Source organism: Dasypus novemcinctus, chromosome 24, assembly GCF_030445035.2.
Source record: "Dasypus novemcinctus isolate mDasNov1 chromosome 24, mDasNov1.1.hap2, whole genome shotgun sequence".
Classification (NCBI taxonomy): Eukaryota; Metazoa; Chordata; class Mammalia; order Cingulata; family Dasypodidae; genus Dasypus; species Dasypus novemcinctus.
The window spans coordinates 53,754,337-53,777,647 of NC_080696.1; the positions used below are offsets into that span (position 1 = coordinate 53,754,337).

General features: G+C 58.6%; 1 protein-coding gene and 1 long non-coding RNA gene across 11 annotated transcripts in view; both read left to right on the forward strand.

Annotated features, from left to right (window-relative positions):
- Nucleotides 1-23,311, forward strand: part of LOC105746480 (uncharacterized) — a 92,316-nt gene that overhangs the window by 23,258 nt on the left and 45,747 nt on the right. The window lies entirely within an intron of this gene.
- On the forward strand, nucleotides 11,181-13,098 carry CEBPB (CCAAT enhancer binding protein beta). Its single transcript, XM_004447707.5, has one exon. The coding sequence runs from the start codon at nucleotides 11,487-11,489 to the stop codon at nucleotides 12,513-12,515; it is 1,029 nt and encodes a 342-aa protein (XP_004447764.1). The 5' UTR covers nucleotides 11,181-11,486; the 3' UTR covers nucleotides 12,516-13,098.

The following is a 23,311-nucleotide window of genomic DNA, read 5'->3' on the forward strand; positions in this document are numbered from 1 at the left end:
TGACCCGTGTGGAGCTGGCCCATGCGCAGTGCTGATGCGTGCAAGGAGTGCCCTGCCACGCAGGGGTGTCCCCCGCGTAGGGGAGCCCCACACGCAAGGAGTGTGCCCTGTAAGGAGAGCCGCCCAGCACGAAAGAAAGAGCAGCCTGCCCAGGAATGGCACCACGCACACTTCCCGTGCCGCTGAGGACAACAGAAGCGGACAAAGAAACAAGACTCAGCAAATAGACACAGAGAACAGACAACCGGGGTGGCGGGGTGAGGAGGGGAGGGGAAGAGAAAAAACCAAAACAAAAAACCCAAGAGAGTGACCTGACAGTGGTGAGTCCTGGCAGACCTGAGTGGGACCAAGGGACCAAAGCCATATCCGCAGGGACGGGACAAGCCGGCATCCTGTGCCTCCTGGTAGGAAGCACCGAGAAGGACCCTGCGTCATTTCTGTGGTTCCTGAGTTTAGCGAGAGGGACCTTCAGAGGGACCCAGGGCCAGGAGCGTGCTCTAAACCTGGCCGGCCCTCTCCAGAAGTGCCAGGTGAGGAACGCCTAAGATGAAGGACTGTTCCCCATTAAAGGAGACCAAAGGGACATGACGACGGCGTGCGAGTGGACTGGCCCCAGCACCTTAGGAGGACATTATCAGGAATAGGAATCCTAGGTTAGGTAATAATACTGGATCCATGTTGATCTCCAGTAATTGTGGTCATGCAACAGAACGTCCTTATTCTTAGGAAATAAACCCTGAGGCATTTAGGGAAAGTGAGGCGTGATGTCTACAACTTACTCTCAAACAGTTCAGAAAACTTTGGGTGTGTGTGGAGAGACCGAGAGAGAAGGATACAGCAAGCCTAGTAACCTGTTAACATTTTAGAGAATCTGGTGAAGGGCATAAGGGAAATATTTTGACGATTTGTAATTTTTTTCCAAGTCTGAAGCTATTTAAAACAAAAATAAAGATGGAGAGCCCCGTGGGCGGGCGCGGGCGATGGCGCCGCGGAAGCCCTTGGCACAGCTTGGAGGTGCGGACGCCGCAGCCTTAGCGGCTTCTCGGTCACGGAGCCCCAGACTCGCCGACGCCACAATTCCGCTCCCCAAGAAATCACAGCGGCCCGGGAGGCTGCGTGGAAGACGCCCGCATTATTTGAGGTGGGGGCGTCGGGGGGACCTCGGGTGTCTGCCCCGGGATTGGGCGGCAGAGGGTGGGGGGCGCTCACGGAGGACCACGCGGCCGGGAGAGGGTGGCGCCCCCGCCCTGCTGCTGAGTAAGAGCCAAAGGGTGAGCCTAACCCCGCGCCCCCTACGTAGGCCTTCGTGCACGCGGGCTCTGCAGGATCACCCTGGAACGAAAAGAACAGGGCACGTGCACGCGGGCTCTGCAGGATCACCCTGGAACGAAAAGAACAGGGCCCGGGGGCCTGAGCGCGGGGTGGGCGCGGGCGGGAGGCGGGAGGCACGACCTCCGCGCTGCAGCACAGCCCGTGCCCGCTAGGCGGCGCCCGGCCGCTCGTGCCGCTGCCGCCGGCGGCTCCCCGCGGGCCCCTAGCACAGGCGGCCGGAGTGGAAGGTGTCAACACCTGGCGCCCTTCGCCTTTCTCGGGGTCACTGACTCAGCCTCTGAGAGCTGGACTGGAGGAGAGCTAAGGACGTTCTCCCTGTGAAAAAGCAGAGGCGAGCACATGCGACATCTCTCCTGTCATTTCAGGGGCTCCCTGTATCTCGATGCCCTACCACAGACTTCCCATAGAGTCCCCAGGAGGGAGTGGATGTGGCTCAAGCAGTTTGGTGCCCCCTCCCACATGGGAGGTCCCGGTTGGGTTCCTGGTGCCTCCTAAAGAGGACGAGTAGACGCAATGAGCTGATGCAACACGCTGACACAACAAGCTGGTGCAATGAGCAGACACAAGGAGCAGAAAGTGGATGTGGCCCAAGCGGTTTGGGCACCTGCCTCCGACATGGGAGGTCCCTGGTTCAGCTCCTGATGCCTCCTAAAGAAGATGAGTGGACATAATGGGTGGACACAACAAGCAGACACAACGAGCAGAAACAATGAGCAGACAGACAAGGGAGCCATCTGGGTGTGTGTGGGGATAAATAAATAAATAAAAAGTCCCCAGGACTGCAGCAAAAGTGGCAGCCCTGAGCTTGGAGATAGTTCTGTTGTTCACTACTGCAATGATCTGCTGATGGCATGATGCACACGCTTGAACTCCCTCCACATTGGGTTTCTCAGGATAAATTCCCAGAAGGGGCCTTACTGGGCCAAAAGCTTGTCCATATCTTTGCCCCCAACATTTTTATTATGGAAAATTTCAAACATACAGAAAAGGTGAAAGAATTGTCAGTGAATGTCCAATAGCCACCACCTAGACTGTCACTGGCCACAGATCATTACTCTGGCTTGATCCCGGTCTGGCCCTCTCTCCTACCCCCTGCCAAGCCAGCAGTCCCTTATATTTTTTGCTTCATTTCATAGTAAGCTGCTGACACCAGAACACCTCCCCCCAACACTTGAGCTTGCCTGTTAGCTAGGGCTCAGTGTTTGTTTACGGTGCTCTCTCCGTAAAACTTACATTCAGTGACCTACACAAATCCCAGGCATACTTTTGCTTATCTTTGAGAAATGGATTCCCCTGTGTTACCCTTTCAAGATACAGAACATTTACTATCACCCCAAAAAGTACCCCCAAACCCTTTGCGGACAATCCCACTCTTCCAGGGTGAGGCAACCACTGTTCTGGTATTTTCCAGTGTAGGTTAGTTTTACTTATTCTAGAGCCTCACCAAAATGCAGTCCTGCACGGCTGACCCCTCTGTGTCTGAATCTTTCACTCAGCAAAAGATTTTGGAGATTAATCCAGGCTGGCACATCCAGGGGTGGCTGGCACGCCTATATTTGCCTGGGAAGGAAGTGAGTTTTGAAGTTGAGGAGGGGGCATTGTGGGCAATGAGAGTGGGAAGTTTCTCTTTAAAGCTGGGCTTGGAGCCCCCTGCCCTGGAGTATCTGACCCCTCAGACAGCTGCTGCCGTGGTGGGGGGGCTGTGCTCCATCGCCACCTGGTGGCTATTTTAGGCAGTGCACCCACAGATACGTGCTCTGGGTCCAGCGGGTTCTGGGGGGTGGGGGTTTGCGGGTCAGGCCAGTGTGCGTTGTCCTGGGCCGGGTCCCCAAATCACTGACCGCCTCCTCAGCGCCCACACGCTTCCATGGGGCACGTATGTGCGCGTGTGTGTGGGGAGTGGGCAGAGGTGACTTAGGGTGGGCTGATCCCGAGGGCCCCCTGGAGGGGCAGGCTACCCCCGGCTCACCCGGGGAGGGGCTGAGAGCCCGGAGGCTGGGAGCGGAGCGGGGCCCAGGGCTTTCGGGGAAAGCTTCCTGGGGCACTTCTGCAGCCGGAGAGGAAGGCTGGCACAGGCAGGGGGCACGGCACGGGCAAAACCTGCACAGAACTTTCCAGACCACAAGTAACGACACGCTACATGTCCCTGCAAACAACTTAAGGGGCACGGGGCTTGGCCCTCAGCCGCCCGGCGCCCCTCCTGGGGTACCCTGACCTTAGTGGCGCCAGCCTCCCGGGAGGACGCGTGCAGCCCCCTGCCCTTGAACCGCAGCCGGCCTGGGGGCGGCTTTGCCTTGCAGAATGTGAAGGAGTGGGGCCCTGTGTTCCAGGCTGAGGACTGCAGGGAGCCTAGACGCTCCCACATCGGTGCTGTGGGGGGCCAGCTACTATGGAAGACGTGTGGCTGCTGCACTGGGAGACCACGTGGAAAGCGACACGGGGAGGCCACTGGGAGAGTCCGCGTGGAAATCTCCATCGACCAAGTGGGAACCCACGTAGCTGAGGGCCCGTGGAAAGGCCATACAGAAAGGCTGCAAGAAGAGGCCCTGTGGAAATCCGCGGAGAGCGGCCACAGGGAGAGACGTGGAAAGGCACAGAGAGCCCCACGCGCAGAGGCCACTGGTGAAGCAGGTGGTGAGGAAGAAACTCCACGAAGGAGAAACGACGAACCGAGAACTGAGAACGCAGACGTCTGAGCCAGCCGTCCCAGCTGTGACGCCACTCGTGGCAGGGAAGACGCCAGCTTAGACGTCCAGCCAGCTGACACCACTGGAGCAGAGACAGACTGTTCCCGCTGTGCCCGGTCCCAGCCCCTGACCCACAGGGCCACGAGCCAACAAAACGGCTGTTGCTTTAAGCCCCTAAGTTTTGGGGTGCAATATCCAGAGTACCCCACTCCCAGGCTACCACTGTTGCCAGTTTCTTCTGCCCCTTTGGGCAGGAGTCTCTACATCCTCAAGTCCATGAGTAAGCCCTGGCCTGCACTTGGCTTTGGTGGTGTAGAGATAGCTCTTAGAGATCATTCTAGATGTATGCTGTCCATTACGGAAGCCAGTAGCCACGTGAGGCTAAGTTTAAGTTAATTAAAATCAAATACAGACTCGGCTAAGACAAACCCCGAGTGGACCGCCTTCTCCTCGCTCGCGTCTCGCTCGGCTTCCTCTGCAACCATGTCTGACAAACCCGGTACAGCTGAGATTGATAAATTCGATAAGTCGAAATTGAAGAAGACAGAAACGCAAGAGGAAAATCCACTGCCTTCCAAAGAAACGATCGAACAGGAGAAGCAAGCAAGCGGGCGCCGCCAATATGCCCTGTACATTTCACAAGCATTGCCTTCTTATTTTACTTCTTTTAGCTGTTAACTTTGTAAGATGCAAAGAGGTTGGTCAAGTTTAAATGACTGTGCTGCACCTTTTCACATCAAAGAATCGAGAACTACTGTCAAGGAAGGCCACGCCTGCCTCTCCCACCTGCCTGCCTGGCTGGCAGGGAAGGAAAGAACTTGCATGTTGGTGAAGGACGACAGTGAAATCTAGAGTAAGAGCAAAAGTTGGTCCGAGGTGTCCTACAGGCTGTAAAATGCAGTTTAATCAGAGTGCCATTTTTTTTTATTCAAATGATTTTAATGATTGGAATGCAGAATTTTAAAAATATGCAAATAAAAAGTTTTAAAACCTAAAAAAAAAAAATCAAATACAATTTAAAAGTCAGTTCTGCAGCTGCACTAGCCACATTTTAAGTGCTCAACGCGCACGTGGCCAGCGGCTACCGTGTGGCCCAGGGCAGAAAAAGAACATTTCTGTCCTTGCAGAATGGTCTCTCGGACAGCAGGGCTCTGGGTGCGTGCCCATCAAGCGGTCTCATTCTTTTTAGCAGCTGCACAGCATTCCTGGGTACCAAGAGGCACCGATGTCATCTCCCAAGTTTCCAGGATGGCCACGTCCACACATCCTTCTGCGTGTGTCCCTGTGGTATAAGTGCCCGGGCTTCTGGGCCACGGGGTGGTTCCTGTTTTGCCCCTTGGAGTTTGTACCACTGAAAGGGAGGAAAAGCGCGTGGCTGCCTCCCCGTTCTCAGCTCTGTGTGTTAGTCGCATTTTTTTTTTAGGAAATGGTGGAAGGTTTTCCAGACAATTGGATCTAGCAGGATACTGCTCTCCCACACCCTCTGTCACACAGTGATGCCACCGGACGCCTTTTCACGCCGACACATGAAGATCTACCTTGACCCTTCTCGTGTCTGTCGGTGGAGTGGTCGCTCAGCAAACCCGGAGGTGCTGCCTGCAGAATCGGTTCAGAATCCGACCACTCTCTCCACCTCCCTGCCTCCGCCTCCTCACAGTCGCCCTGCTTCTCCCTGTACCTCCACCACAGCCCGTCCTCACGTGCAGCCAGAGGGACCCCATCAGAACCCGTTAGAGCCCGTCCCTTCTCTGCTCACAGCTCTCCAAGGCGCCTGCTCACACAGAGCGAAAGCCCAAGTCCTTACCGGGGCCCCCAAAGCCCCGGGTGACCAGCCCCGTTATTTCTCTGCCATCACTTGCAGCTCTTCTCCCTCTTTTCCACCCACAAGAGCTACACAGGGTCAGGCATGTTGCCCCCTCAGGGCCTCTGCACTGCTGTTCCCTCTGCCAGGCACACCTTTCCCCCAGATATCGGCACGGCCCCTTCCTCCCTGCAGTCAGGCCTTTGCTCCAATGCCGTGATAGCGAGGCCTTCCCAGAGCACTCTACAGTTAAAATCGGGGAAGTGGATCAGGCTCAACTGATAGAGCGTCTGCCTACCACATGGGAGGTCCAGGGTTCAAGTCCAGGGCCCCCTGACCCACATGATGAGCTGGCCCACGCACAGTGCTGATGCGCGCAAGGAGTGCCCTGCCACGCGGGGGTGTCCCCCGCATAGGGGAGCCCCACGCGCAAGGAGTGCGCCCCGTAAGGAGAGCCGCCCAGCGCGAAAGAAAGTGCAGCCTGCCCAGGAGTGGGGTTGCACACACGGAGAGCTGACACAAGATGACGCAACAAAAAGAAACACAGATTCCCAGTGCTGCTGACAAGAATGCAAGCGACACAAAAGAACACACGGCGAATGGACGCAGAGAGCAGACAACTGGGGGTGGGGGAGCGGTGAGGGGAGAGAAATAAAAAATAAGCCTTAAAAAAAATAAAAATAAAGTTAAAGTCGCATCCCGCAGCACCCCCTTCCCTGCCATGCTTTCTTCCCCGTAGAGTCTGTCAGGATCTAACCCGCTGTATCCGTAACCCACTCATCCTTCCCACTGCCTGTTCCACGGGGACCGGGACTGCTTCCGTCTCGCCCACAAACGTGTCTCCAGGAGCGGAAATAGGTGAAGTAGATGAGACGGGCGCTAAGCAATATTGGAGTGACTCTGTGAAGGCTGAGCACCGTTTGTCCGTCTGTCGGGCAGTTGTGCTTCTTTGAGGGGCCTGCTCGTGGCCCCTGGGCGTCTGTCGTCCACGCAGTGCTGGCCTCTGAATCCAGAGCCCCAGGCAGGCAGATGCCTTCCAGTCGCTCCTGCAGGTCCAGGGGCGGCCACACGGTGGCAGCATGTGCACAGTCCAGATCCACCCACCCCGAAATCCAGTCCAGCCTGGCCACCCTCGGGGATCCAACCCTGGCCCCAGTTGGCAGATGGGGAAACTGAGGCCTCAGAGAGGCGTTAAGGTGGCAAAAAATCCAGACCCTGGAACCAGGGAATTTGGCTTTAAAGATCCTGGGGGTCCTGGGGGCGGTCCTCACCCTCTCTGGGCTGTGACATTTGCGCGGGTCAGGCCCTTGGTGGGCTAAAGAGATCTGCTCCCCCACCCCGGCGTGGGAAGGGAGCAGCGAGGGGACCAGCAAGCCCAGACCCCCGACCGAGAAGGGATATGAGTACCCCCATTTCTTTTTATTTTAAATATTTATTTATTTCTCTCCTCCCCCCCGCCCCGCCCCAGTTGTCTGTTCTGTGTGTCCATTTGCTGTGTGTTCTTTGTCCGCTTCTGTTGTTGTCAGCGGCATGGGAATCTGTGTTTCTTTTTGTTGCGTCATCTTGTCGTGTCAGCTCTCCGTGTGTGCAGCGCCATTCCTGGGCAGGCTGCACTTTCTTTCACGCTGGGCGGCTCTCCTTATGGGGCGCACTCCTTGTGCGTGGGGCTCCCCTACGCGGGGACACCCCTGCGTGGCAGGGCACTCCTTGCACATCAGCACTGCGCATGGGCCAGCTGCACACGGGTCAGGAGGCCCGGGGTTTGAACCCTGGACCTCCCATGTGGTAGACGGACGCCCTAACCACTGGGCCAAGTCTGCTTCCCCCCCATTTCTTTAAGGTGAGGGACTGAGGCCCAGAGGGGCCCAGGCTTAAAGTGCCCCAGCAAGGAGGGTGCAGAGCAGGTGAAAAAGGTCGACCCCCGTCAGCACCCCTGGGGAGACAACCCCACTCGGGGCCGAATGGGTCACCTCTCGGCCTTCCTTGTCCCCCTGCTGCTGCACGCCTGGCTCCCATTCTCCCTCAGAGAAGCAACAGGGGGTCTCCTGGCCGGCCAGCCACCTGCCTTTCTCCTGAAAATGGAGCTGAGGGCAAGTGGCTGAGAACGGGGGGGGGGGGGGGGGGGAATTCTGGGAGTCAGTCTGGGGCCAGAGGAGGGTGAGTGTCCCAGGTGGGCAGGCGCCAGCCCTCTGCGCAGCCCCTGCTGGGCTCTGGCCCTCGGCTGCGTGTCCCTGGGGGCCCTGCCCACAGCTTCTGGTTTTCAAAGAGAAGCTGGAAATTTGAATTTTCATGTGAGGTCTGCTCACATTTTTAAATGCTGGCAACAAAGCCAGTAAACACACACACACACACACACACACTGCACAACACCTCGGGGCCAAACCGGGCATGGCTGTGGGCTGGATTTGGCTGCCAGGCTGAGACCCTTCGTGGCACCCACGCGGGGCAGGGACGGGGGGAGGCGGGGCCGGTGGAGCCTCTCTGGTACGCTCCGGCCACGGCGGTTCTGAGCGCCCGTCCTGGGGAAAGGCAGTGCTAGGGGGGCAGGCAGGGCCTGTTGAGCAACGAAGCCTGTGAAAACAAGGGCTGACGTCACCCGCGCGGGCGGCCTCCCGGCGGGTCACCTGGGCTGGCGCTGGGGTGGGTCTCACCCCTGATTTCACCAGCTGGGGCGGGGATCCCCCGCACCCGGCGGGGGAGGGCGGGAAACGCAGCGCTCAGCGTGAGGTTTTATCAGGGCAGCCCAAGGGCCAAGACCCCCGAGGGGGCTGAGCCTGGTCCTTCGGGGCTGGTCCCCAGGGCCCAGGCTGCCCCCTGACTCTCTGTGTGACCCTGGGCCATCCTTCTCTGCGCCTCACTTTTCCCATCCAGAAAATGGGGCTCACATCGCACAACCTGTTAGGATTTATTACAAGTCCAAAGAGGAAGGTCAGGCTGGAAAGACTTCACTATTTCCTTAAAAAGGCCCCCTTCGCTCTGCTGGGCCTCAGTTTCCTCATCTGTAAAATGGAGATAATAAGACCTGCGTCCTACAGATTATGGGGAGGATTAAATGAGTCAGTACATGCAAAGAACTTAAAATGTGGTTCAGATAGGGCAGCAGATTGGCCTGTGGACACACAGCAAATCCTCTTATTAGCTCCGGATCTCCCAGGTCTTACTGCATCTCCCTGAAACCCCGAGAGGCAGAAGGGCTGAGGCTCAGAGAGGGGCGCCATCTTGCCTGAGGTCACACAGCCCAGCCAATGGAGCCTCACCTTCTCTGCCTTCTCCCCTCATTCACTCACATTCACTGAGCTCCTTCTGTGTGCCAGGTGCTGCTCTAGGTACTTGGGGGGTGGGGTACAGCAGTGACCCAAGAGACAAAAGTCCCTGCTCTGGTGGGGCTGACACGGGGTGTGACAGGGACAGAAAGCACCAAGGGCAGGTGACATAATGTTGATAATGAGAATGATGAAGGAAACCCAATAGGGGGAGTGATTGAGGGGTGGGGACTTTTGACCGGGGAAGTCAGGGAGGGCTTCTCAGAGGAGGAGCCATTTGGGCTGCGAGCTGAGGGTAAGAAGGAGCCGCCTGGGGCAGGGCTGGGAGAACAGTGTTCTCGGTTGCAGAGGGAGCAGCCAGTGCAGCCACTCGCTGGTAAATACTGGGCACGCTGGGCCCAGGAGCCCAGGCTGCGCCTGCCAGCCCCGTGGAGCAGCCTTGGGGTGGGGTGGGGGGCGTGGAGAAGACTCAGGCAGGCCAGTTAATAGGCAACTAGGATAATGGCGGCTGGAGATAAGGGCTGGGAAGGAAGTTCAACAGGGGACAGGACAGGGAGCGCCTCTAGCAGGCGGCGGCCCTGGGCTGAGCCCTGAGTGTCCCAATTTACAGCTCGGGAGCCTGGCTGGGCGGCTCTGGGGAGGTCACCACCACCGTCTGGGCCTTGGATCCCTCCCCGGCCCAGAGGCTGCTGGGAAGGCTCTGAAGGCAAGCGGGCCGCCAGTGTCTCGTCCCCCCCTCCCCCCACCCACCAAGGGCGCGGAGATGCCATTTCTCCAGTGCTAGGGGGCGGAGGTCACCCCAGCTCTGCAGATAACACCTCGGGTTGAGCAATGCCCGCCCGCCGGGCCAGGGCTGGGGTCAGTGTGCCGGGGGTCAGCCCCAGGCAGGCCGGCAGCGGTGGCCCCTGGAGCTGGCCAGGGGCCCCTCGGCAGGCCCCCGGCCTGGGCTCGGCCCCGTCTGTGAAACGGGGCCAGTGAAGGTGTCCTCCCGGCAGGATTCTTGGGTGAAGATGTGAACGCGGGGCCCAGGCCCACCCTGAGAAGGCCGGGGGCCCCTTCTCCCTCCTGCACGGCTCGCAGTGGGAGCTGCCCTCCCCAGCCCGGCCTGAGAAGCAGAGGCTTTGGCGCCTCGGGGGTTGGCGCACAGGTCTTAGGGTGCAGGGACAGGGGCTTTTCTTTGGGGGAGAAATGGGGGGGGGGAGTCGCGGCTGGGGGCGGGTGGCTGCCATGCCCCGTGATGCAGGACCCAGAGCCTTCTTAGAACTTAAGGCTTCCGCTGAGGACTCTGGTGGGGAAAACAATACGAATAATAATAATACCAGACGGGACGGCCTTCACGGAGCGACGTTCAGAGTGAAGTGACTTTCCCAAGGTCACACAGAGTGGCAGGGCACCCCGTGCCATCCCACCCGTGTCGGGGTGGGAGGAGCCCCGCTGTCGTCTCAGGGGCGGGCAGGTGCTGGGCACGCGGCCCCACTCTGGCCGCGGCCCCTGAAGAGCGCCGGGGTCCCTCCACCCCCGGGGGTCTCTCCACCCGCAGGGTCCTGGTACCTGCAGCCTCGGGGGGGACAGAGCAGCCGCACGCGTGGGAGCAGGTTGAGGGGCGGGACCGCCCCGGGGAAGGGCCCCGTGGGCACGGGGAAGGGCCCCGTGGGCACGGGGCGGGCCTCCGGGCGCCAGAGCGGGGGGTCGCGTTGGGGTCCCCGAGGTCCGCCTGGGGCTCTCCGTCGGCGGAGCGCCGGGGCAGCGCAGACGGGCCCGGAGCCGCCACCTCCTCCAGCAGGGGGCAGGCCGCGGCCGTGTCTGCGGCGGGGCAGGCGCTCGCGGCGCCCCCTCCTCGGATTCCCGCCCCGCTTCCAGCGCGGCCTCCAGCCCGGAGGGGGCGGTCCGGGGGCGGGGTCGCACCTCCCCGCCGCGCTCCCAATCCCCGGGCCGCCGGGTCGGTGGGGGCGGGGGGCCGGGGGCGGCCCGTCCCCCCAGCGTCGGGGGACCCCCGCGGGGGGGCGCTCCGGGCTCCCGCTCGGGCCGCCGCGCCCCGCCGCCGCCCTCCGGCCCTCCCGGGGGTCTCGGGCGGCCGCGGCCGTGGCCTCCGCGTCCCGGCGGCGGCGGGAGGGGCCGGGGCGGCCGCCAGGCGTGACGCAGCCCCGTTGCCTGGCGCCGCCTTATAAATAACCGGGCTCGGGAGAAACTTTAGCGAGTCAGAGCCGCGCACGGGACCGGGAAGGGGCCCCAGCCGAGGGTCCAGTCGCCAGCGCCCGCGCCACTAGCGGCCACCCCGGCGGCAGCGGCGACAGCGACAGCAGCAGCAGCGAGCGCGGCGGCAGCTCGGCAGCGGGAGGCCGCGCCACCTGCGGGCCGGCCGGAGCGCGCAGCCCCAGGCCCCCTCCCCGGGCGCCCGCGTTCATGCAACGCCTGGTGGCCTGGGACCCAGCATGTCTCCCCCTGCCGCCGCCGCCTGCCTTTAAATCCATGGAAGTGGCTAATTTCTACTACGAGTCGGACTGCTTGGCTGCTGCGTACGGCGTCAAGGCGGCCCCCGCGGCGCCCTCGGCGGCCAGACCCGGGCCGCGCCCCCCCGCCGGCGAGCTGGGCAGCATCGGCGACCACGAGCGCGCGATCGACTTCAGCCCGTACCTGGAGCCGCTGGGCGCGCCGCAGGCCCCGGCGCCGGCCACGGCCACGGACACCTTCGAGGCGGCCCCGCCCGCGCCCGCCTCCGCGCCCGCCTCCTCCGGGCAGCACCACGACTTCCTCTCCGACCTCTTCTCCGACGACTACGGGGGCAAGAACTGCAAGAAGGCGGCCGAGTACGGCTACGTGAGCCTCGGGCGCCTGGGGGCCGCCAAGGGCGCGCTGCACCCCGGCTGCTTCGCGCCCCTGCACCCGCCGCACCCGCCGCCGCCGCCGCCGCCGCCCGCCGAGCTCAAGGCGGAGCCGGGCTTCGAGCCCGCGGACTGCAAGCGGAAGGAGGAGGCCGGCGCGCCGGGCATGGCGGCGGGCTTCCCGTACGCGCTGCGCGCCTACCTCGGCTACCAGGCGGTGCCGAGCGGCAGCAGCGGCAGCCTGTCCACGTCGTCGTCGTCCAGCCCGCCCGGCACGCCGAGCCCCGCCGACGCCAAGGCGCCCCCCGGCGCCTGCTACCCGGGGGCCGCGCCGGCGCCCTCGCAGGTCAAGAGCAAGGCCAAGAAGACGGTGGACAAGCACAGCGACGAGTACAAGATCCGGCGGGAGCGCAACAACATCGCCGTGCGCAAGAGCCGCGACAAGGCCAAGATGCGCAACCTGGAGACGCAGCACAAGGTCCTGGAGCTCACGGCCGAGAACGAGCGGCTGCAGAAGAAGGTGGAGCAGCTGTCGCGCGAGCTCAGCACCCTGCGGAACTTGTTCAAGCAGCTGCCCGAGCCCCTGCTCGCGTCCTCCGGCCACTGCTAGCGCGGCCCCCGCGCTGGCCCCCTGCCGCCCGAGACTCCCGCCCCCGCGCGCCGCGGCGCCGGCAGAACTTTGGCACTGGGGGCGCTGGGCAGCGCGGGGCGCCCGTCGGTGACTTTGGTATTTTCCTCTTATCTACCTAGCCATAGTTTTGGCCACCCCCCTCCCACCGACCCCCCCACCGCACAGGCGGACGGGGCGCCCGCCCCGGGGTGGTCCTGAAAGCGGAGCCGCCTGCGTGCACCGAGGAACCCGCGCCTCGCCGCCTCCCGCGCGGCCCCCTCTCGGCGGCGCCGGCGGGCGGGCGGGTTTCGGAGTTGATGCAATCGGGTTAAACCGGGCCTGACGCAACCCACGTGTAACTGTCAGCCGGGCCCTGAGTAATCGCTTAAAGATGTTCCTACGGGGTGGTTGCTGTTGCTGTTGATATTGTTTTTGTTTTTTTGTTTTTGTCTTTTTTTTTTTTTTGTATTATAAAAAAAAAAATAATCTATTTCTATGAGAAAAGAGGCGTCTGTATATTTTGGGAATCTTCCGTTTTAAGCATTAAGTAAGAACACTTTTAATAAACTTTTTTTTTTTTGGAGACGAGTTGATAGAGCCTTTTGGGGGCAGTAGTTGGTTTTGGATTTAAAAAAATGTTCTTTGGTTTTGATTGGACTTTTTCGCTTTGCGGGTGTGGGGGCGTTGTGTGTGTGTGTGTTGGGGGGGGAGCTGCGGGTCTTATTTTTGGCTTTTTTGGCCTTTGGGTGGGGGGTGTGCAGCTGGGGTTCCTCCTCCCCTGCTGCCCCCAAGTTCTGGCCGTGAAGATGGGGTGCGCCGGGGGAAGAGTGCCGGGTCAGGCCCTCAGGGTGCCTCAGTGCCCCTGGGTGCCGAGAGCCCGTGGCTGGGAGCCCTGCTTGGGGGGCTGGGGGGCTGTTAGTCAACATGGTCCTGGGTACCAGGCCTGGGTTTTTGGGGGGTGATGGCCCCAGAGGTCTGGGACCCCCAGATTATGTTCCTGCAGAGGGAAGGGGTTCAGGTTTTGATTCTGCCCAGCCCAAGTCAGGGTCAGACTTTTCTGAAAGCGTAGTGGGGTGGGCTGCCAAAACAGGTTTTTATGTGTATATGTATGTGTTTTTTTTTTGTTTTTTTTTTTAAGAAGGGCGCCTGGGTGAATTGGAGTCTGAATTTGTGTGTCCCTGCCAGGGGGAGGGGAGAAGCCTGGCCAGGTAGGGGGAGGAGTGGGGGGTGGCTTCTTTCACTCTTTTTCCATCCCTCCCCCTCTTTGCCCAGATGTGGACTCTGAGGCACGACCTCACCTGTTGGCTGGAGGTGGCCGAGCCCAGATGTGAACCTGGGGCTGCTGTCCCTGATTCGCTGGGGACAGAAGCTGCCCCTGGCAAGGCTCCTGCTTCTGCCCTCTGATACCCCTGCCTCCTCCACTCCTCACTGCACCCCCTTTTCCTGCCCTGGCCGGCATTCCCGAGAGGCGAGGGGCTGGTGGACCGGTGGGCTGGCGTCCGCGGTGCCTGGCACGCAGGGGGTGTTACATAAGCTTGCTCTTGTTATTTCTTCGCCCGGAGCCTCCTGGCATTGGGCGGCCGGGTCTCCGCAGCAGCAGTGGGCCCGCCAGGGGCCCGGGGGCCAGTAAACCCTCGACCTGCCCCGTTTCTTGTGAACCCTCACAGCGCTCTCTGGGGAGCTGGGTCCTCTCATTAGGCCCAATTTTTTCGCCATGGAGCAGCCTTTGGGTTGTCAGGTCTCAATGGGCAAGAAAGCGGTTCCTGATCCCTTCCCTAAGGATTCCGGGGTGGGATGCTTATAGACTGGTCTGCCAAGGACTGCTGTGCTTTGAGAACGGGGAGGGCTTTTCCCTCTCTTAAGCGTGGGAGCCCAGGGGGTGGGGGGCAGAGGCAGTGACCCTGGGCTCCCCCCCACCCCCTCTTATGGGTGCTGGCGCCTCCTGGTTGTGTGAAGGCTGAAGCCGGGGCCGCACACCTGACACGGACACCCTCACCTGAGCCCTGACGGGGCCGTCGTGTGACCCCGGAAGGGGCTCTCCCCTGGAGCCCCGAAGTCAGCTGAGTCCCGTGCCCCGAAGTCTCTGCCTCCATCGATGCCAGCGGCACCACGTCTGCTGCAGTGGCCTCTGCCTCTAGGATTTACTTGACTGGCTGGAGGGCAAAGCTGGGGGCGGGGGGTCAGCTGGACCTAAGGAAGGAGGTGGCTCAGTCTTCCTGGGGGGTGGGGCGTGGGGACACGATTTAGGAACACGTCCCCTCCTCCCATACACAGGATCATCAACCCCTGCTCCCCCCTTGTCACTGACGGATAGATGGCTGGTGGCTGCCGCACACCCATTTTGCAGAGCAGACAAAGGAGGCGAGAGGGGAGCAGCCTTGCCAAACAGCGACCCCAGCCTCCTGTTTCCCGGGTGCCGCCTTGGCTCTTCGCACGCCCACCCACGGCTTGCTCCATCCCTGCGAGCCCCCCAGGGAAGGTGCAATGCCCGAGTTCTACAAGAGGCCGAGCAGGGGGCGCCTGTCACAAAGCTCTAGCAGATCTTCGGGGGGACGTTTGGGGCCCCAAATCCCGGGCCCTTCCTAGAAGGCTCCTGGCCCAGCCCCAGGTCCAGGCACCCCAAGCACCAGAGCGAGGTGACTCGCTTATGGTTTCACAGTTTGGAGGCAAATGAAGGGGAATTTGAACCCGAGTCTGTCGGACGCCCCTCGAGGGGGCTGGGGAGACCAGTGAACCGGCAGGTGGTGTTTAGGTGGCACTGCGGGCAGAGCTGTGCCCAGAGGGCTGGGGGAGACTTCAGAGATCCGCTGCCGCCCATCCCATGGGTCACCGGGCTGCAAGCTGGCGGGAAGGAGGCACCTGCCAGGAGGAGGGGGAAGGGGCCAGGGGAGCCCAGGAGGCCAGGATGAGCCTCGAGAATGGCAGTAACAGTGGGTGGCACTCGAGGGCTTAGGACGTGCCAGGCACCCCTCCAATCCCTTGGCACAGAGGGACTCTCCGGATCCTTCTATCCACCCGAAACCCATTGAATGGACTTGACCCCCAAGGCCAGCTGGGAGGCGCAGAGCCTGGAACCCCAAACCGTGTTTGCTCCAGACAGGACAAGTGACAGCACATGCTCATACCTCGTTGTCTTACGCAATCATCCCTCTGAATTTTACCAAGGAGAAAAGTGGGTGTTGGAAATGAAAGCTGGAGTCACCACCGGGTGCCCCAAGCTGAGGAGGCATGGGCTGGCTTAATAGGCTCAATAGCCTCTTGGAGGCTCAGAGAAGGAAAGTGAGCTGCCCAAGGTTGCTCAGCTAAGACATCACAGAAGTTGGAGTAAGAAGGAGGGGGGTGGGGGTGGGGGGTGAGCAAATCTAAACATGGTAAGAATTTTTCTCCCCCCCCAAAGTCCTATCTAGACTTCCCTTAGACTGTTTCCCCTCATTGCTGAGATGTTTGTTTGTCCAGTTATATTTTCACTTATTTGTTAAGCATTTATTGAGCACCTGCTGTGTGGCGGGCCACTGATGGGGACATGTGGTGACCAAGGAGAACACGTGTTGTCTTATGGAGGTGACAATTTACAGGGAGAGACACACGAAATATCCAGTAAGTGGAACAAGATAATGACAGGTGGGGACTGAAGGGAGGAAAGTGGGGCAGGGAGAGGCAGGGACAGCCGAGCAGGCCACTCCCAGAGGTGGCACTGGCCGGAGGCCTGAGCCGGGAGGACCGTGAGTGGGCAGCCTGACTTACGGCGCACGCCCTCGCAGCCAGATGCCGACGTGAGTCCTTTCCAGGCCTTTGATCCTTACGATAACCCGGCAGTGTGGGTGCTGTTTGTCACCCTCCTTCCCCCAGATGGAGAAGCTGAGGCACAGAGTGGCAAAGTCAGCTGGCCCAGAGCTGGTGAGATTTGAACCCGTGCCTCACATTCAAACCCGAGGGGCCTCCTGCCTCCCCCAGGGCTCCAAACCTCTTATTTCCTCTGTTTTCATGTCCCTCCACCCCCGGTCCCCCATCCCTTTGTAGTCTGGGTGACCGGCTCCTCGTGCCTGGGCTGGAGGTCCAGTGACCCCAGCTGGATGGCTGGTCCCCCTCTTTGCAAGGTTGCGGGCTCCCACCGGCTGTGGCCGTGAGCAGGAGATGGGGGGGGGGACCTGGGCAAACCCAGGACAGCCAGGGTGGGCTGGGAACCTGGGGCCTCTGGGGTCCCGGGCTTGGGTGTCCGGGCCCCTCCTTGGTGTCCTCTGAGGCGGGGAGGTAGGGACTCATTCTATGGGGGGGCTTGGGTGCCTCTGCCTGGTGGTGCCACGGGGCGAAACTGCCCCCTCCAAGGGGCCAAATGTCGGGGCAGGATAAGACACCCCGAGCTCGGCCCCTCACTTGCTGAGTGACCCCAGGCCAGGCGCTCGGGCTTCCTCGCTTGTGAAGGAATCCATTCCAAATTTAACTAGGTCAGCGGAGCACCTACTGTGTGCAAAGACTAGGACCCAAAAGGTAGCAAACTGGCAAGCTAACTGCAGCTTGCGATGAAGGCCTGGGGAGAAGAGCAGGGGGTCCCGGGAGAGGGGGTGCCGAGAGAGGGTTCCAGAGGTGTTGGGGAGAGAGCCGGGAGCCGGCTGACTTGGAGTGGCGGCGGCGGGACTTGGGGAGGGGACGAGGCGGGGTGCGGGGGGCCCCTTGTGCGGGACCCCGGAGTTGCTTCGAGATTGAGCGGGTAGGGGTCCCTGCCGGAGCCTGGCACCCGAAAGCCCTTGAGAACGCTCAGGGAACGGAACAGGCCCCTTGGCCCTCGGGGGGAGGCAAAGAGCGGTGGGTGAAGGTGCAGGGAGGTGCCTGCCCGGGCCCAGGCGGCCTCGTGGGCAAGGAGCCTCTGACCCAGGGCCCGGTGCCACCGCACGCTCCTCTCCAGGCAGGACCGAGAAGGGGCACGCCAGGAGGGGGTGCAGGAGGAGCAGCGCCCGAGCCAAGGGAGGGAGAGTTCTTTGGGAAACTGTCTGCAGAGGAGAGGGCACCGTGGAGCAAGAGAGGCCGGGGAGGGGGCCCAGAGCCCCTGGAGCCTGGGGGCTGGGGATGGGGGCAGGCGAGCCGGGACCCCCCAGAGGGCTGTTTTCTCTTTGATTTTCCCTGTAATGGTGGGAGAGTTGGAAAATGCCCAGCAGAAATGAAAAGCACCCATAGTTCCATTATCCAGAAATAAACCCCATCAACCACTTGCTGTGTGCCCCTGGGCAGGTCACCGCCCCCCTCTGTGCCTCCCTTTATATGTTGGTAAAATGGAGTGCTAACAGAACCTGCCTCGGAGGAGGGTTGTGAGTGTGAATTAATTAACCCATGCAAAGTGTTTAGAGCAGTCAGCATATGTAAGTGCTCAGATTAGTATTAGCCGTCATTATTACTATTAATAACCTCGTTACCATTTGGTGGGCTAACAGCCCAGGTGCCGGAATGTGGCTGCCTGCGTTCCGGCTCTCGCTCAGCTTGCAATTTGGGGCAAGTGGCTACATCTTGCTGGGCCTCAGTGTCCTCATCTCTAACGAGAGGGTAATAACATTCCTCAAAGTGCTCTGTAAAGATCCCACGGGTTAATTCACTCGGTGACTGTAGAGAAGGCTCGGTGTGTGGCAACTATTATCTCCTTCCAGAATTTTCGTTCTACATGCATTTGTTCTTGTCCTCATTGTGGCTAAAGTTGCCCATTCGATATATACTACCCCCTTCTTCCTTAGCAGTGGGGCCCCTTTGTTGTTGGGGCAAGTGCCCTACTAAAACCCTGTGGTTCCCAGCTTTTTTGCTGCTTAGGGGTGGCCAATGATTTATAAATAGAAGCTGTAGGTGGGGCTTCTGGGAAAGCTTTTTAAATGAGGCCGACTCAGCTGTGATGCACATCCTTTTTGCCTACGTGTGCTCCCTGTTTCTTCCTCCTTTCTACATGGAAGTCAGATATAATGGCTGGAGCTTCAGCAGTCATTTTGGACCATGGGGGCAAACATTGTGTCATGGAAACCACATGGTGAGCATGGTGAAACCAAAAGGCAAGAGGCCTTTTGTTCTTGATGGAGGTAGAACCTCTACACCTTGCCTGCCTAGCTCTGGACTTATTTATGTGAAAGAAAAGTAAACTTCTGTTATTGAAGTCTTTGTCATTTTGGGTTCCTTTCACTGGCAGATGAATCTATGCCACAATGGAATCAACCTGGGCGACCTATTTTGTGATCTGTCTTGCTTAGTGGTGCCTCAGTGCTTCCTTGTCTGAGAACGTTCTACTGACACTACTGCACGTGAGCACAGAAATGAGAGAGGGGCCTGCTCTTTGCTTAGGAAAAGTAATTTCGATCAGATGTGATGGAATGATTTCTTTGAATTCACTTGAATTAAAGAATTAATGCATAAAAGACATCACATCATGGAAGTATCCCGCCTGGCCTTCTCCGGCGTCTCCCCTGGGACATTCCAGCAGAGGCTTGAACCAGGGCCTTGGAACCAGCAGGAGGTCCTCTACCACCCCGCCAGGAGCTCCCAATCCTGCCCCCCAGCCACCAAGGGGGCCCTCAGTTTGGAAACAGAGAGGGCCAGTCCCCGCTGCAGCTCACAGAATGTGCTGGCAGCTGCTCTGGGACCAGATGCCCCGAGCCACCCCGAATGACCTCTCTGCCCCACGCCACCGCCACCTGTCCTCCGAGCCTTGCCGCCTGCCCGGGCTGGGAGGCCCCTTTGCCAGTCCGCCTGGGCCTGGCCCAGCTGGGTTTCTGCGAGGTGAGTCTGGGAGTCAGGGAGCCAGGCCGGGCGAGATGTACTTTTATAGCTGTCACGGGATCCCTGCATTTTAGGCCCCTGCCCCAGAGCTCCCGTGGGGACCGAGGTGGCCTGGAAGGAGGGAGGCTCCTCCGAGTGGGTGGATGGGTGTCAGCAGGCTGCGAAGACGGAAACGGGGCGGGGGCGGGGCTGCCAGGGCTGCCCTACTCAAGCCGCAGTCCTCTCACCCAGATGGGGCCGGCCACCACGCCCGCCTTGCTGACCCTTTCGGGGGATAGTAAGGGACAAAAGGGGGACCCTTTCCTGCAGTTACTCTTGAAGCTCAGGTGCAGAGCATTAGCTGACTGTGCTTCCTGGTTCTTGGGACCGATAGTCATGGGTCTTTGCAAGCGCTGCATTGCATTTTTTTTCCCTTAAGTTTATTTTTTATTTATTTCTCTTCCCTTCCCTGCGCCCCCCCCACTTGTCTGCTCTGTGTCCATTCACTGTGTGTTCTTCTGTGACCGCTTCTATCCTTATCAGCGGCACCAGGAATCTGTGTTTCTTTCTGTTGCGTCATCTTGCTATGTCAGCTCTCCGTGTGTGCGGCGCCATTCCTGGGCAGGCTGCACTTTCTTTCACGCTGGGAGGCTCTCCTTACGGGGCGCACTCCTTGTGTATGGGGCTCCCCTACACTGGGGACAGCCCTGCGTGGCACGGCACTTGCTTGCATCAGCACTGCGCATGGGCCAGCTCCACATGGGTCAGGAGGCCCCGGGGTTTGAACCTTGGACCTCCCATGTGGTAGGTGGATGCCCTACCCCTTGGGCCAAATCCGCTTCCCTGCGCTGCATTTTATTTCCCAGTCATCCCCGCTCCCCACATCCATTCCAAGCTCTTCTCATAGGCCCCACTCTGATGTGGCTGATACCTGCCCTCACCCCAACAAAGGCTTACAAAAGTATCGTGCTGTTTCATGTCTTTTCTTCTTAGTGAAATGTGCACACACAGCATAGGTGTATTTTCCCGGGGAGGGGGGGACTGTGTGTGTAACCAGCAACCAGATCAAGAGACCGAGCATCCCAGCACCCAGGAAGCCTGGGGGCCCCTTCTAATAGCTCCTCCCCAAGAGTAATTATTATCCTGATTTCTAGCAGCATACAGTGATTGGCCTGTTGTCTGCACTTTATGTAAGTAGGATCACACAGTGTGCTCTCTTTTGTGCTTGATCTCTTTTATTCACCGTTGTAGTCGTGAGCTTCATCCACGTTGTGTGTATCAGTATTTGTGCCTTTTTATTATTGAGTAGAATTCCATTGCACAGATATATGACAATTTATCTGTTTTTATTACTGATGGACTTTCGTTTTTTTTCCCCCCAAGTTTTGGCTCTTATGAATTGAGCTGCCTCACACATTCTAGGGTACATGTCTTTGGGTGAACATATGTACAAATTTCCATTGGGCCTATACCTAGGGTGTCTTATGACATCACAGAAAATGTAGGAGTGTGTGTTTTAATTCATATTAATGGTATTCAACTCCAGATAGCAACGTTTCCTACTTTCCCCCATGAACTCCGATTTTTTCCCCACTTTTTATTTGGAAACAATCTCAAATTTATAGAAAATGTGCAGATGACAGTACAAAGAACACTTTTTTATGATTTTTTTTTGCTGCCTGTTGTTCGGTACTTGGCTATGTATTTCCTACAAAGAAGAACATTTTCCTATATAATCACAATTGAGCCATCAAAATCAGGACACTAGCATTATATATTACTGTCATCTGTTCTGCAGAGCCATTCAGGTTTCACCAATTGCCTCATTAATATTCTTCTAGTAAAAGAACCCGGTTGATTGCTGTGTCTGCTTCATTTTCTTTAAACTCGACGAGTTCCTCAGATTTTCTTTGCCTAGCATGACCTTGACACTCTTGAGGATTACAGGGCAATGATTTATTCTGTAGGATGCCCTTCACGCTGGGTTTGTCTAGATGTCCTCCTGTTTATTTATTTATTTATTAATTATTTTATTTTTTTAAAGATTTATTTATTTATTTAATTTCCCCCCCTCCCCCTGTTGTCTGTTCTCGGTGTCTATTTGCTGCGTCTTGTTTCTTTGTCCGCTTCTGTTGTCGTCAGCGGCACGGGAAGTGTGGGCGGCGCCATTCCTGGGCAGGCTGCACTTTCTTTTCACGCTGGGCGGCTTTCCTCACGGGCACACTCCTTGCGCGTGGGGCTCCCCCACGCGGGGGACACCCCTGCATGGCACGGCTCCTTGCGCGCATCAGCGCTGCGCATGGGCCAGCTCCACACGGGTCAAGGAGGCCCGGGGCTTGAACCGCGGACCTCCCATATGGTAGACGGATGCCCTAACCACTGGGCCAAGTCCGTTTCCCAAGATGGGCTCCTGTTTAGATTCAGGTTATGCGTCTTTGGCAGGAAAATCACAGAAGTGAGGCTGGGTCCTTGTTGCACCCTAGCAGGTTGGCACAGGATTGCGCATGTCCCATGCTGGTGGCGCTCACTTTGATGAGTTGATTGAGGGGTATCTGCTGGGTTCCCCTTTTTAATTAATAAAAGGGAGGAACTTTGAAACTATGTGACTATCCTGTTCCTCATCAGCCTTTTGATTATTTATTTTCTCTCCCCCTCCCCACCCCTGCCCTGCTGTTTTGCTGTCTGTGTCCAATCACTGTGTGATCTTCTGTATCTATTTCTCTTTTTTTTTTTGTCTTCTTATCTTTCTCCTCTCAGATTCACTGGGATTTGATCCTGGGGAACTCTGATGTGGAGAGAGGTTCCCTGTCAATTGCACCACCTGGTCTCTGCTGTGCTTCACCTTGACTCTCCCCTTCGTCTTTTTTGTTGCATCATCACTTGCTGTGTGATTCACTTGTGCGGGCACTGGCTCACTGCACGGGCATTGGCTCGCCGTGCAGACACTCATGCGGGCACTTGGCTTGCCATGCGGGCACTCGGCTCACTGTGTGGGCACTGGCTCACTGCGCGGGCGCTGGCTCACTGCGCGGGCACTCAGCTCGTCACACAGGCACTGGCTTGCCGCATGGACCCTGGCTCACCAGGCAGGCACTCACATGGGTGCTCGGCTCACCACACGGGCACTCATGCGGGCACTTGGCTTACCGCGCGGGCACTCGGCTTGCTACATAGGCACTTGTGTGGCACTTGGCTCACCATGTGGGCACTTGGCTTGCCGCGTGGGCAGCCACGTGGGCACAGTTTGCTGCATGGGCACTTGGCTTGCCACGCGGGCACTGGCTTGCCCCGTAGACATGCTTTCTCCTCTTTTTTCACTAGGAGTCCCCAGGTGTCAAACCCAGGCCCTCCCATATGGTAGGCAGAGGCCTTATCACTTGAGCCACACCTACTTCCCTCATTTATTTTTAGATTTTTATTTATTTCTCCCTACCCCCTCGTTGTTTGCATTTGTTGTATCTCTTGTGTGCTGGTCTTCTCTTTTTGGGAGGCACCAGGAACCACACCTGGGACCTCCCAGGAGAGAGGGAGACGCCTAATTGTCTGAGCCACTTCTGCTCCTTGCTGTGCTGCGTCTCTCACTGTGTTTCCTCGCTGTGTTGCATCATCTCACTGTGTCATCTCACTACGTCATCTCTCTGTGTCATCTTGCTGCATCAGCTGCCACACCAGCCCATCACATCAGCCCACTGTCTTGCGTGTCTTCTCCAGGAGGCACTGGGAACCGAACCCAGATCTCCCATGGGGTAGGCAGGAGCTCAGTCACCTGAGCCACATCCATTTCCCATATTCATTTATTTTAATCAGAATGTATTCTTGGTTCTCTATTGTATTCAGTGGGTTATAATCCAGTATTATTATTATTATTATTTATATTAAATGAGGTGATACCTCAAAGTGCTGAGAACGGGGCCTGGCACAAAGTCTGTGCTCAATGAATATAAATTGTCATCACGATGCGTTTATTCAGCTAATTGTTTACTGAGAATCTGCTGGGCGCCAGGGTTGGTTGACTCTCCCTGATCCTTGGACTCTGTAAAACCAGAGCCTAGAAAAGATGACAGGGTCTT